This window comes from Ictalurus punctatus, chromosome 13, assembly GCF_001660625.3.
Source record: "Ictalurus punctatus breed USDA103 chromosome 13, Coco_2.0, whole genome shotgun sequence".
Lineage (NCBI taxonomy): Eukaryota > Metazoa > Chordata > Actinopteri > Siluriformes > Ictaluridae > Ictalurus > Ictalurus punctatus.
This window is the reverse complement of record NC_030428.2, coordinates 15,186,846-15,201,810: the sequence shown is the minus strand read 5'-3', so window position 1 is coordinate 15,201,810 and position 14,965 is coordinate 15,186,846. Positions and strand designations below refer to the sequence as shown.

The 14,965-nt window shown below is 39.4% G+C and overlaps 1 protein-coding gene across 2 annotated transcripts; it reads left to right on the top strand.

The window, feature by feature from the left end:
• The first annotated feature begins 7,033 nt into the window (after positions 1–7,033).
• Positions 7,034–9,899, top strand: adrb1 (adrenoceptor beta 1). 2 transcript variants are annotated; one of them, XM_017482646.3, is made up of 2 exons: positions 7,034–7,469; positions 7,629–9,899. In XM_017482646.3, exons 1-2 carry the CDS (start codon positions 7,403–7,405, stop codon positions 8,576–8,578), a joined length of 1,017 nt encoding a protein of 338 aa, XP_017338135.1. In that variant the 5' UTR covers positions 7,034–7,402; the 3' UTR covers positions 8,579–9,899. The 2 variants fall into 2 exon arrangements, with proteins under 2 accessions (XP_017338135.1, XP_017338134.1); XM_017482645.3 differs by having other exon boundaries at positions 7,037–9,898.
• Positions 9,900–14,965: the final 5,066 nt, after the last annotated feature.

Genomic DNA, 14,965 nt, shown 5'->3' with positions numbered 1-14,965 from the left:
GACTGCAGTATATAAGATTACATTTTTAATCATTACAAGATATTTTTAGATTTATTGTGCTTCAAATTACAGTTATAAGCTCATACATCACTAAAACTAAGATCTTTGTCAAGTGTAGTTTGTTAATTTTCTCCTCTGTATTTCTGTGTTGATTTCCAGGTTATTAAAATATGAGTACTAAAGTATATTAAAGTATAACAGTAGTTATTCTCTTGAGGGGGGTTATCAAGGGGTTTTGTGAATAATTACGCATTCTTAGCTTCCTAAGAGTTCTACTGGCAAGTCTTTCTGAAAAGAAACTGCTGTGTTATGGTTCTGCATAGAGGTTTTATGGGTTCCCCATGAGGAATGAGTCAAAGAAGGGTTCTAAATGTAACCTTTTTATTTTTAAACATACTATTTGTGTTTACATTTAAAAATCACTGTGATCAAATCAGATCAACAGTGCAACAGAGCTTTAATGTTTAAGTATTCAGAATTTTTTTTTTAAAGGTTTTACTGATGTAATAAGTTATGTTAAGACCATATTATTTCTAGTTAACCAATGAATAAAATGATTACTATGCTTAGAATGTCACCAAACCCAACCACACGATGTGCTATATCAAACAATGTGATATACACTCACCAAGCACTTTATTAGGAACACCTATACACCTACTCATTCATACAATTATCTAATCAGCCAATCATGTGGCAGCAGTGCAGGGCATAAAATCATGCAGATATGGGCCACCCGCTTCAGGTAATATTCACATCAGCAATCAGAATGGGGGAAAATTTTTTGTATTTTTATAACTGCTGATCTCCTGTGATTTTCACACACAACAGTCTCTAGGGTTTACTCAGATTGGTCTAATAAAGAAAAAAAAATCAAGTGAGTGGTCGTTCTGCAGAGCCTTGTTGATAAGAGGTCAATGGAGAACGGCCAGACGGGTTCAAGCTGACAGAAAGGCTACAGTATCTCAGATAACCACTATGTACAATTGTGATTAACAGAAAAGCATCTCAGAATGCACAACATGATAAACCTTGAGAACATCAGAAGACCATGCTGGGTTGGACTTCTCTCAGCCAGAAAGCTGAGGCTGCAGTGGGCTCAGGCTTACCAAAGCTGGACAGCTGAAGACTAGAAAAACTTAACCTGATCTGATGAACCTTGAGTTCTGCTGAGTCACACAGATGGTAGGGTCAGAATTTGGCACCAACATTATGAATCCATGGATCCAATCTGCCTTGTGTCAACAGTCCAGGCTGGTGGAGGTGGTGTAATGGTGTGGTTTCCTTTGCACACTTTGGGCCCGTTAATACCAATCAATCATGTGAATGCTACAGCCTATTTTTATCAGTTGCTGACCATGTGCATCCCTTTATTGCCACAATTTGCCCATCTTCTACCCATCCTACGTCTCCATCCAGCATGATTATGCACTATGTCACAAAGCAAATGTCATCTCAAACTGGTTTCATGAACATGACAGTGAGTTCAGTGTTCTTCAATGACCTTCCCAGTCACTGGATCTGAATCCAATAAAGCACCTTTGGGATGTGGTAGAACAGGAGATTCACTGCATGATAAAATATGCAGGAATTGCATGATGCAATCATGTCAACGTGGACCAGAATCTCAAAGGAATTTTTCCAAATCATGTAGAATCCATGCTATGAAGAATTGAAGTTATTTTGAGAGCAAAGGGAGGCCCTACCCAGTATAGAAGTGGCGTTCCTAATAAAGTACTCCATGAGTGTATTCATCTGATAATGTGGCTCAAAGGCACCATATGGTTAAAAAAAAACAACACAGCAACAACCTGTAGAACATGAGGAATAAATGCATCACATTTTTAGGATTACTTTACAGGCAATCTGTGAGGAGTTAGATTTAGAAAAAAGAAAGACCTTTAAAGCTAAGCACATAAAGATAACCTTGCATGCTAAGCTTTGTTGATTTCATCATGTTGATATGTGTATATATATATATATATATATATATATATATATATATATATATATATATATATTATACAGAGCGTGTGTGGGGTTTTTTCATCACTTAAATCACAGAGTCTGGTGACTCTGACAGCATCCCCATGTGTCTTCTATGCATGGTCTAATCCTGCATTATTGCTGTGTGTCTCTTGCAGCTTCTTGCAGTCGTCTTCACACTGTCCTGCAGGCCGGACCTTAAATCTACTAATGTGCTGCAAAACTCAGCCAGCCATCCACTAATCACTTAGCAACTGCAATTCTGAGATGTACTGTCATGGCAAGAGGGGCGACTCAGTTATAGTGTGTGTGAAGTGATTTCCAGTGTACAGCATGTACATTAACTGGATTGAATTGTGAGGATAATGATTATGACTTCTTCCATTAACTGAGCTACATGATGTGTGAAGTAAGAGCTCTAAACCTTGGAGTAACTGTGAGTGTAAATTTGTCTAATGTATATGTGTGTGAAAACAGACATGTTTTCTGATGTTATAGGTTAGGGTGTTATTTGAGCCTTCTCTCGTGTGCCATGTGCCATCTCTTGTGATTTTAATTACAAGATAAAATTATCTATAGTATAAAATCGATCACATGGAATGTATCTCTCATATGATATGTTTGTAATAAGGTCATGTGGCATTCTAGGAAAATGCAAGGATTGTGAACCATCACCGCTTGTAAATACTTACTTAGTTCTTACTCCAGAATTGATTAATTATTCAATAGGGTGTATATACAGTATATGGATTGGTCACAAAGTTCTTGGTGCCATAGAAAGTAGCACTGAAGCTTCCCTTCAAATATTATATATTCAACCTCAGTCCTGGATGTCTAAAAGCATTATTTATTCAATTATTCACAGTGATAAGAACTGATTGTAGCTGGGAATGAGAGAAAACAGATAAATAATGAAATGAGCGGGAGCAGTCTATTTGAAAGCAGTGAAGAGGAAAATCAAAATCATGCTTTTTATTCTGCAAACGTTTGGTCGTTTGTGAAATTTAATGACGTGAACCTTAAGGTAATGAGATCCAGGTAGAAATTTAAGACGTTTATATATACTGATCAGCCATAACATTAAATCCACAGACAGGCAACAGGAATAACATTGATTATCTCATTACAGTGCCACCTGTTGAGGGCTGGGATAAATGAGGCAGCACGTGAACAGTCAGTTCTCGAAGTTGATGTGTTGGAAGCAGGAAAAATGAGCAAGTGTAAGGATCTGAGTGACTTTGACAAGGGCTGAATCGGGGTGGCCAAAACGGCAGGTCTTGTAGGGTGTTCCCAGTATACAGTGGTTAAAAGGAACTTGGAAGGACCAAAGGAACCATAAGCAGTGAACGAGCGACAGGGTCATGGGTATTGTTACATATGGGGCAGCGTAGCCGCAGACCGTTGAGAGTGCCCACGAGAGTGCCACTAATATTGGCACCATTGGTAAATATGAGCAAAGATGACTGTGAAAATTTGTCTTTATTGTTGAACCTTTTGATCTTTTGTTTAAAAAAAAATTCACAAAAATACTCTGCTCTCATGGATATCAAACAATTGCAAACACAAAACGGGTTTATAAAAAATATCTTTGTTAAATATATAAATATGTGTGCCACAGTTATTGGCACCCCTATGAATTCATATGAGAAAAATATATTTGCCAAGTATATTCCCATTGGTATTTAAAAATTTTTTAGTAGGAACAGGAAACTGTTCAACCATGACTTCCTGTTTCATAGGGGTATAAATATGAGGTAACAGGTAATAAGCCAAATTACTTAAAAAGGAATATAGCTGTGATGTGAAGCAAAAGGTTGTTGAGCTTCACAAAATGGGAAGTGGCTATAAGAATATAGCACAAAGCTTGAAAATGCCCATTTACACAATCAGGGCAATAATTAAGAAGTTCCAGTCACTGGAAATGTTATGAATCAACCTGGAATTGGACGTGTGTCTATATTGTCTATAATGAGGATGGTTCAAGTGGCCAAAAAATCTCCAAGGGTCACAGCTGGAGAATTGCAGAACTTATTTGCGTCTTGGGGTCAGAAAGTCTCCAAAACTACAATCTGAAGTCACCTACATCACCACAAGTTGTTTGGAAGGTTTTCAAGAAAAAACCTCTACTCTCATCCAAAAACAAACTCAAGGGTCTTCAGTTTGCCAGACACTACTGGAACTTCACATGGGATCGGGTTCTATGGTCAGATGAAACCAAAATAGAGCTTTTTGGCAATAAACACCAGAGGTGGTTTTGGCACACACAGAGAGGTAGAAATCAACACAAAAATGGTTTACTGACCACAAAATCAATGTCCTGCCATGACCAGCCCATAGAAAACCTGTGGGGTGAACTGAAGAGAAGAGTCCACCAGCTTTGAAGGATCTGGAGAGATTATGTATTGACGAATGGTCTCAGATCCCTTGCCATGTATTCTCCAACCTCATGCCATGTAGGTGCCAGATCCATCGTGACCCAGACCAAGATAAAGCAGTTACTAAAGATGAATGAATGAATTATGTATTCAGGAATAAATGTAATTCAGTGATGTTTGGCCAGAGTTATGAGCAGCTTTGCAGTTAAAAATGGAGATCCACATGTAGGATTCATGAAATCAGCGACAAGACAGGGAGTAGAAACTCATTACAGAGAGTTGCAGTGGTAGGGATTATATTAGATAGGAGGGAGGAGTTTCAGTCATAGTCTTTCTCCCAGTTATTGCATAACTTTGCCTCATTTCCCATGTTCAGTCCCTTAATGTTCCTGAAACCGGAAGTTGTTAAGTACTAATGGTCTTTGCCGTGTCCTCCATACCAGTGCCAGCCCTGAGTCACCCACCAGACACAGCACAGTGCCATCAACCCTGCTTCAACAATATTCTGATTTATTCTCTTTCACACACAGCAGTAAAAGTTCCTGGTCAGCATAAATTTAAGTGTGACAAAGAGCCTATAGGTTTCAGTGTACACTTTCCAAATGTACATGTCTTAGTCTTTCACAGTGATTCATCTCTCACTCCTAAATAACACCTGGAGTTTCATAAGTTACAGCTCGTTAGTCAGACTCTGAAGCACTTACACAACGATATACACATCCTGCAGTACAGCGTGAATTCAGACAGCAAGACTGATAAAGAAACAATAAAGCCATTTTACTCTCAGGAATCCCAGGACTTTATCACATGGATCAATGATGTAATCCGTACACAATCAGTGAGGTTTTGCCAAAGCAAGCCTCAGACACACATATTACTTCATTATATTGTATAATCTATCAGATTTTGAATAACCAACCACTATTTTTTTTCTTTAGAAATATGTTTTCCTGGATTAACTGCTCAGACACATTGTATAGTGTGGCAAGAGTTGCTGGCACAGCGTTTATAGTTTATATGGGAGTTCAGGTTGTATGTGGGTCCCAGACTAACACTACTGGGGCTCAGTGCTGGAATGCAGATGTGAGTGAGACATTATCCATGGCTGCACTGCCAGCCCAATCTGGCTTGCACCCCTGCTATAAGGAGCTGCAATTATGATCTTATCTACAGTAACAGCTTCCCGCTGCTGGAAAAACATCTCCCGTCGGGCTGTTTAAGTTCCATAAAGAAAGTAAGCGGCCTGCTGCAAGCTCTTTTTATAGCTGGGGTAGTGGTGATTTATCTTGGGAAAGTACTAGGGCATGGTGGAAATTATACTTAACTGAATCAGGCATTGTGAAGTTTGAAGGGCTGCACCCTATCTGTACAAAAGCACAATAATTGCTTCGTTCTGTCTCGCCCTCCTGTAATGTGTTTCCCTCCATGTTGCTATGCCAATTTCAGGTTTGCTTCAGTGTGCAGGAACCATTGATTAGTGTGTCAGTTTGATTAGATTTTAATTAGCTTTTTAATATGTCGTCATTACATTGTGATCACACATTGCCAGTAAGTACCGAATATTTTATTGCAGCCAGTGGTACAATGTCAGCTCCTGATAAAAGCAGATAAAGGAAGCATGCCTAAAATTGTTTTCAACTTCACACAGATGAGCTTTATCAGACCTGTGAGGTTGGGTAAAGCTTGGTCTTTTGTCCTGTATGTCCTGAAGGAGGAATGCTTTTTTGAAGTGTCTCTTTGAATGATGTGAAGTACAGGAAATATGCATTGTTTTGCTTTTGTCATCTTTGTACTTTGTAGGTTTAGAATTGATTTGCAATGTTAGTGCTGTGCATTTATTATTTTAGAATTTCCTATGAAAGCATGTTTATAAATGTAGTTCTCATAAAGACTTTTAGTTTAACAATCTCTTGTAACATTTGACATGGTTTTAATGTTTTGGTTTAGATTTCATTAATGTTGGTCACAACAAAGTATCCACATGTGTATGGTAGGGTTTTATATATATATATATATATATATATATATATATATATATATATATATATATATATATATATATATATAGCATCTAGCAGCATGTTTTATGAGCCTTATATTCTTTATTCAACTCGACTCACCTTTACAAGGATTCTTCCAGGCTTTTGATAATGGAGTGTTTTTAGTTTCCTTAAAGAGTCTTGTCTGAGAGGGAAACAATCAGTTGTAGGATGCCCTCTGTGGGAACTTTAAGAATCCTCCCAGAGGCACATTTAAAGAACCTTTAAGGGTTATAAAGATTTAACTTTTAAATATAAAAGTGTGTAGAATAAGAAGCTATTAGACGTAGTGTTTAATTAGTATGCAAACTGAAAAAAAAGCTTTTCATTTTTCTATGCTTGTGTAATTAGAGTGATTATTATTTTTAATTTCCTGCGTTCCATCGCAGGAAATAGCTCCCAGGATTGGCTCATCATCTACTGGAGATAAAAGGCTACTGAAGATGAAGACATTATTTTAATATCTTTTTGAAATAATAATAAGAATAAGAAGAGGCAGAAGAAGAAGAACCGAGAGTATTTTCTTTCTTTCTTTCTTTCTTTGCTATGATATTGATTCTCACAGTCTACGGAATACGACGCACGGCTTTTCCACACAAGAGGTGACCTTACAGATCCCATTGTTAGACACAAAAGTGACGTTAAGACTAGTCCTGATATTAGAATCACGGTAGTTTTAGTCTACTGTATGCTTAAGTGGTGCGTAAAATGCGTTTCCATGGCTGTGCATTACAGTAGACGTGTCTAAGGGAGCGTTCTTTCAGGAGGTCGAGCGCTCGGAATGGGATCCGCAATTTGGGCAGCATGTGCGATTGGTTGATAACCGCAGTGACGTCACTGCTCTGTTTGTCTTAGCGAGCGCTCCAGTTGCTCTGACTGGGACTGGAAGCAAGAGCGAGATGGAGCGCGGCGCGTTTGGAGCCGTGGCGTGGCGGCGCGCCACCGAGGAGCCGAAGTTTGGATAACTTACATTTGGAAATCAAGTTTCCTCACAGACACACCATGGGGGACGGGTTACCGTCCACGAACTATACCAACGACACCAAACGGGGGCGAGTGGATCTTAACGGTCCGGACAGCGGTTTCTCGGAGCAGTGGGTCATAGCTATGGGGATAGTCATGTCTCTGATTGTGATCATCACTGTAGTGGGGAATATACTGGTCATTGTGGCTATAGCGCGGAATCAGAGGTTGCAGACGCTGACCAATGTGTTTATTGTGTCTTTAGCGTGCGCGGATCTGATCATGGGCTTGTTGGTGGTGCCGTTTGGCGCAACTCTGGAGCTCCGGGGCGCGTGGCTTTACGGCTCGTACTTCTGCGAGATATGGATCTCGGTGGACGTCCTCTGCGTCACGGCCAGCATCGAGACCCTCTGCGTGATCGCCATAGACAGGTACATTGCCATCACGTGGCCATTTCGTTACCAAAGCCTTTTGACCAAGTCGAGAGCCAAAGGGGTGGTGTGCGCCGTGTGGGCCGTGTCGGCTCTCGTCTCATTTCCGCCGATCCTGCTACACTGGTCGCGCGACAAGGACGAGACGGAGTGCTATGACGACCCGGAGTGCTGCGACTTCATCACTAACCGGGCTTACGCTGTCGCCTCTTCAGTTATATCCTTCTACATTCCTCTGGTGGTTATGGTGTTCGTTTACGCCCGCGTGTACCGGGAAGCCAAGAAGCAGCTCCAGAAAATAGACAAGTGCGAAGGGAGATTTTATAACAACCACGGCGTCTCGGCGTGCAAGCTGAACCGAAAGCGACCGTCCGGGATTGTGGCCATGAAGGAGCAGAAAGCGCTTAAGACGCTCGGCATCATCATGGGAACTTTCACTCTGTGCTGGCTGCCCTTCTTCCTGGTCAACGTTGTGCGCGGGTTCTGCGCCGAGGCTGTGGACAAGGAGCTCTTCGTCTTTTTCAACTGGCTCGGTTACGCCAACTCGGCGTTCAACCCACTCATCTACTGCCGCAGCCCGGACTTCAGGAAGGCTTTCCGCAGGCTGCTCATGCCGTGCTGGCCGAGGCGCGCTGATCTCGGACTGACCGCGAGCTCGTGCGAGCTGTCGCGCTGCGCTGTGGAGAGTCGCGCGCTCGCACCATGGACCGACTGCAACGGCACGCGGGACAGCAACTGCAGCCTGGACCGCAGCAGCAGAGACCACACCGAGTCTCAGCTCTGACCTTGTAATCCGGATTTATTTCCCGTACAGTTTCAATTCTGAATGTAAAAAAGGGAACAAAAAGTTATTTGCGGTCATTATTAGCCTATAAATGAAATCAACAAACACACACACCCACACACACACACACACACACACACCAAAATTAATAGGACTCTTAGAACGACCATACTTACAGTGAGGAGAATCTAAAGAATACAAAAACACTCATTGTGTTTTCTACACAGTATGAACACTTCTATAATGCTAAAATGTTATTAGGTATTTACACATGTCCATAACCTATAATGCAGTTCTGTAACCTATAATGAGATTCCCAAACGCACACAGCGATTACCAACTTTAGTCTGTATTTAAATGCAACTGGGCACCAATAAACACCATAAAAGTTCGTTTCTAATTTATGGGTCATTATTAGACAATAAACAGAAACATACCAAGTGTGCTATACAGTTTGGCTACTTACAACAACCATACTTAAAATGTTATAAATAAACCAAAATAAAATGCTATAAATTCCCCAAATCCTCACATCTATAGTATATATACACGAGTCTGACTGCGCACAAACAAACACCACCAGTTCATCCACTGGTATGTGCCATTATTAGACTATAAACAGGAAATGAAGAGCCAATAGATGTTTTTTAACGTTTACCCTACATACATGACTGTGAGAAGAGAAATTTGGATTTGTTGTGAACATAGACACTGCATGAACTTTTTTTGGTTTATATTTTTAGAGCCATTTTTCACCAGTCCATCATTTGTCATATTGTACATAGGAATGTGCAACAATTGACTTTACAGCATAATACAGGAATGTGCAAATTGTACGAAATGAAATTGTTTATATTAAACAGCCATATCAAACTGTACAGTATTTATTCAGTACCATGTACAGCTGATGGAGAGTTTTCAGCACGTGAGCATATGAAAGGAGCTGTGATTCAGTGCTTCGTGTTTGCACCTTATATACCATCTAACGTGAGCTGCTTCTTTTCTCATTGAATATAATAATGTAATATTTCAATATGCCGGTCTGCCTAATACTGAAATGGAGGCTCAGTGATTTATTTATTGAGTCACTAATAGGTCTGGTCCTGTTTTATTCAGTAGATTTTCCTGCCTAGATCCATATATCTAGATTTGTCATTAATGTACAAGCGCCTCATTTAATGTATAAGGTGGTCACATTTATGAGTGTGCAATAAATTGTCCAGATGTAAATGAATACCCTATCATTATTTGTTGTTGCTAAATACAGGCAGTCTCACCAAATCATTTGCATTACTTTTGTGGATTTTTTATTACTGACTTCTCTGACTGAAAATCAAGTCAGATAATATTTAATCATCTACATTTGATTAAAAATTAATGGAGACTTCCAATAAAACACCACTGAATGCAATGTCCAGTCTATAATATATATATATATATATATATATATATATATATATATATATATATATATATATATATATATATATATATATATATAATGTCTAAAAAAATACACAAACTCACAAAACATTGTGAAATTTAATTCCCAATTAAAAGTAGAACGTAGTATGAGTATTAATTTTATTGCTATGTATATTAAACATTCGCATAGACACAATGATCAGACTAATGGAATTGTTGTAAAGTTTCTAGGTAAGGCAGGTTACAGCAAATAGCAGATGTGAGATATAAAAACTAAGCATTTTTCATTCCTCCCCACAGGCCATGAGACTATTTCTTGTACTGCAAAAAGGTGCGATCAGCTGTAAAGGCCTGCTGTTTTGAAGTGGCTTTTAAAAGAAACTTTATTTTTATTTGAGCCTACAGCTGTGTACTATTTATCATAATGGAATTGGATGCTTTAAAAATGCATTAGTATTTTTAGTACCCCCCCTGAGCCCCACTGTACATTTAAAGCTGCTCTAGAAAGATTGAGTGGAATATGGCCCTGATTTAGCATTGCCAGCATCATCAGCACATCTCTGGCATCATCCCATCTTGTTATTAGTAATCATTTGTTTGGCAGGAACCTTTATCTGGGCTCGTGATGGTGAAGCCTAACACTAATAGTGCAAACACATACGTGTGATATTCAGCTGTAAGAAGAAATGTCACTGTCCAACTATCTTGGAATGTTTTCATCTTGTATACACTCTATAGCCAAAAATTTGTGGACACCTGACCAACACACCCATATATGCTTGTTGAACATCCCATTCCAGATTTAGTCCCCTTTGCTGTTATAATAACCTCCACTCTTCTGGGAAGGCTTTCCACTAGATTTTGGAGCACGGCCGTGTGGATTTGTCCATTCAGCCGCAAGAGCTGAATGAGTGAGGTCAGGCGAGTGGACCTGGGGTGCAGTTGGCATTCCAGTTCATCCCAAAAGTGTTCAGTGGGGTTGAGGTCAGGGCTCTGTGCAGGACACTCGAGCTCTTCCACTCCAACCTTGGCAAACCATGTCTTCATGGCCGTCACTTTGCGCAGGGATATTGTCATGCTGTAAATGGCTTTGGCTCCTTAATTCCAGTGAAGGGAAATTGTAATGCTACAGCATACAAAGACATTCTATACAGTTGTGTTCTTCTAAATTTGTGGCAGCAGGGTTGATGTATGATGGTCAGGTGTCCACAAACATTTGGCCATATAGTGTATATATTAAAATACAAAAGTATTATATATTAATAATATTAAGATACTTTTGTTTTCTCAGTTCATGCTTGCTCTGTTGGCAGATAACTTGGCTTGCTTTGATCTTTAAAGTAGAAAAAATATATCAAGAGATAGTCTTAATAAGTATATTTATTGAAATATCAAGAATTCTAGATAAATTCAATTGTATTTAAGATATTTTCACTTTATATTTTTGCGCAGTACTTAAAATAGACTTCTGTTAGAAGACTCTCATCATCTTGCCAGAGTCAACACTAAGGTCTACACGTGTTTTTATTTCATTTGCTTGCTTCCAACACATGGAAGATATGACTGTTTTTCCAACTCCTGCTAACCAGAAACCTACACCCAAGCACTATGTATCTATGTGATGAGGTGATGATGAGAGGGCATGCTGAATGTGTTCCTGCATATCTGCATTGCTTCCAAACATTTCTCAGTTTCTAAGATTCATTAGACAACATGACTACAGTGCACTGGTATAATTGGTTCATGGAACATAAAGACCGTATTATTGAATGCGTAAATTGCAGAACAATTGCAGTATTGTTTGATTAATGAATAGTACTATATTAGTCACATAAAACTTTGTTATGGCTTTTTTCTTAAATAGTTATTCCTCTAAAACTGTTTGATATGCACAGGCATATTAGTAATGCGCAGTGAGAGTACCAGTGCTATTGCCAAGATAACCCTGATGGAGGAAGACATTAAATGTGGCTTATGAATTCTCTGAAGGTCCTCAAGCTTTATGAGTTTCATAGTGCCTTATCAGGAGGAACTAAAAATAGCCTGGCAGCTGGGTTTATGCAATGTCCCACTGGCATCATCAGCAGGGACAGGATCTCTTAACCTGGCATATTTCACCATGTCTACCAGCCATGAAAATATCACAGAATTAAGATGAATTTCAAACATTCTTCCCTCCCTGGTGCACTGATGCAATCACCTAATAAGAAGAAAGAGAGGCTGTCTGATCAATGACTTATCAGTAAAAGCAAGTGTTTGTTTTGCCTTGACTGAGATGAAAACCCTTTACTAAACAAAATATAAAGGAATTCTGCTTACCGCTGATACAGTTCACATCCGTTTAATGAGCTTTTGGAAAGCAGAAGTGAAACTTTGCTTGCTGCAATGTTGGCAGAGCATCTTGGGCATTTCTTTCTTTATTAAAAAAAAAAAAAAAAATCTGTTTCCACACAATACTCTTCCAAAGATATTTCTGTTTATGCAAGTGATCTTTTTTTTTTTTCTCCAAATGATACAAGTGTGATAATATCTGTTTTACATACATTGTGCCTTGTGTAAACATAACTACTTTTAGTAGTGACTGTTATCACACAGGAAACACACCACCGAAACGAGTTTGAAAAAGAGTGACCACCAAACATTCAGTGTCCTGTTGAAGGTTTGTTGAGAACATTAGCACCTGGCAGAGTGACAGAGAATTCCAGCTGTATCAAAAGAACACCACACGTACTGTGTGGTCACTGGGCAAATCGTACGAAAGAACAGTGGCGCATTGCTGCACTCTACCGCTGGGATTCGGACGCAAGCCTCATCTTTCTGACAATGTCGTTTGTCATGTTTTTTCGTGATACAGTCCTCCAATGCTGTTGAATGACAATTCAAGTGTTGTGACAAAAAGCAATGTAAAATCAGTTAGACCACACACACTGCATGCTTTAATATTAGATGAAGGCAAACATGACATTAAAAACACTGATGTGTATATCACCTAATGCTTTGTTTGTGTTTTAATAAAGATTGTTAGCTGTTCCCAATCATTCTTGTGTTCTCTACTGCTACTACTACTGTCATATTTATACAGTTAGGTCTGCAAATATTTGGACAGTGACACTATTTTCATAATTTTGGCTCTGTATGCCACCACAATGGATTTGAAATGAAACAACTGAGATGCAGTTGAACTGCAGACTTTCAGCTTTAATTCAAGGGGTTGAACAAAAATATCATATGAAACATTTAGGAACTGCAACCATTTTTATACACAGTTTAATTATTTCAGGGGCTCAAATGTAATTGGACAGATTAACGTAATTACAAATAAAATGCTCGTTTTTAATACTTTGTGGAGAATCCTTTGCAGGCAATGTCTGCTCTAAGTCTGGAACCCATGGACATCACCAAACGCTGGATTTCCTCCTTTGTGATGCTTTGCCAGGCCTTTACTGCAGCTGTCTTCAGTTGTATGTCCGTGGGACTTTCTGCCTTAAGTTTTGTCTTCAGCAAGTGAAATGCATGCTCAATCGGGTTGGGATCAGATGACTGACCCAGAATATTCCACTTCTTTGCTTTAAAAAACTCCTGGGTTGCTTTCGCAGTATGTTGTGTCATTGTCCATCTGTAAAGTGAAGCTCTGTCCAATTAACTTGACTCAATTTGGCTCAATCTCAGCAGACAATATATTCCAATACACTTCAGAATTCATCCGGCTGCTTCTATCTTCTGTCACATCATCAATATACACTAGTTGAGCCAGTGCCATTGGAAGCTATGCATGCCCATGCCATCACACTGCCTCCACCGTGTTTTACAGATGATGTGGTATGCTTCGGATCATGAGCCGTTCCAAGCCTTCTCCATATTTTTTTCTTCCCATCATTCTGGTACAGGTCGATCTTAGTCTCATCTACTCAAAAGAATGCTTTTCCAGAACTGGGCCGGCCTTTTTTTTTTTTTTTAAGATGATTTTTGGCAAAGTCTATTCTGGCCTTTCTATTCTTGAGGCTTATGAATGGTTTGCACCTTGTGGTGAACCCTCTGTATTTGCTCTCATGAAGTCTTCTCTTTATGGTAGACTTGGGTAATGATATGCCTACCTCCTGCAGAGTGTTCTTCACTTGGCTGGATGTTGTGAAGGGGTTTTTCTTTAATACGGAAAGGATCCTACGATTATCCACCAGTTGTCTTCCATGGACATTCAGGCCTTTTTGTGTTGCAAAGCTCACCAGTTCGTTCTTTTTTTTCTCCGAATGTACCAAACAGTTGATTTGGCCACTCCTAATGTTCTTGCTATCTCTCTGATGGATTTATTTTTTTGCAGCCTAAGGCTGGCCTGTTGCACTTGCATTGAGAGCTCCTAAACGCATGCTGTGGGTTCACAGCAACAGCTTCCAAATGCAAATGCCACACCTGGAATCAATTCCAGACCTTCTACCTGCTTAATTGATGTAGAAATAACGAAGGAATAGCCCACACCTGTCCATGAAACAGCTTTTGAGTTGAGTGTCCAATTATCTTTTGAAAAAGAGGGGGCTACAAATTAAAGAGCTGTAATTCCTAAACCCTTCCTCCAATGTGGATGTGAATACATTTATATTAAAGATGAGAGACTACACTTTAAGCCCATATTCATTATTTACCTGTAACTTGAATATGTTTTGGTAAACAGCCAAAAGAGCAAAACATGTGTCAGTATCCAAATATATATGGACCTAACCGCATATTTACTTATCTTCTCGTACATTGTGCTACCACGCTACTGTATTAATAGGTATTCATAGATATCTATCTTATGTTGTTAAGCACATACAATGGATTGACCTTTCCATAATTTTGATCAAGGCATGCCATCTTTTCCATCAGCCTCTTTGCTAAATCTCCTGACAAGATTCAGCAGAGATTGTGGAAGAAAGACTCTCGGGAAGAAACTCCATCCCACATCCTATGTAGCTCGGCTATATTTAA

What these genes read in the sequence shown, in the direction of transcription:
- adrb1 (XM_017482645.3), top strand. Translation starts at nt 7,403, where the DNA reads ATGGGGGACGGGTTACCGTCCACGAACTATACCAACGACACCAAACGG.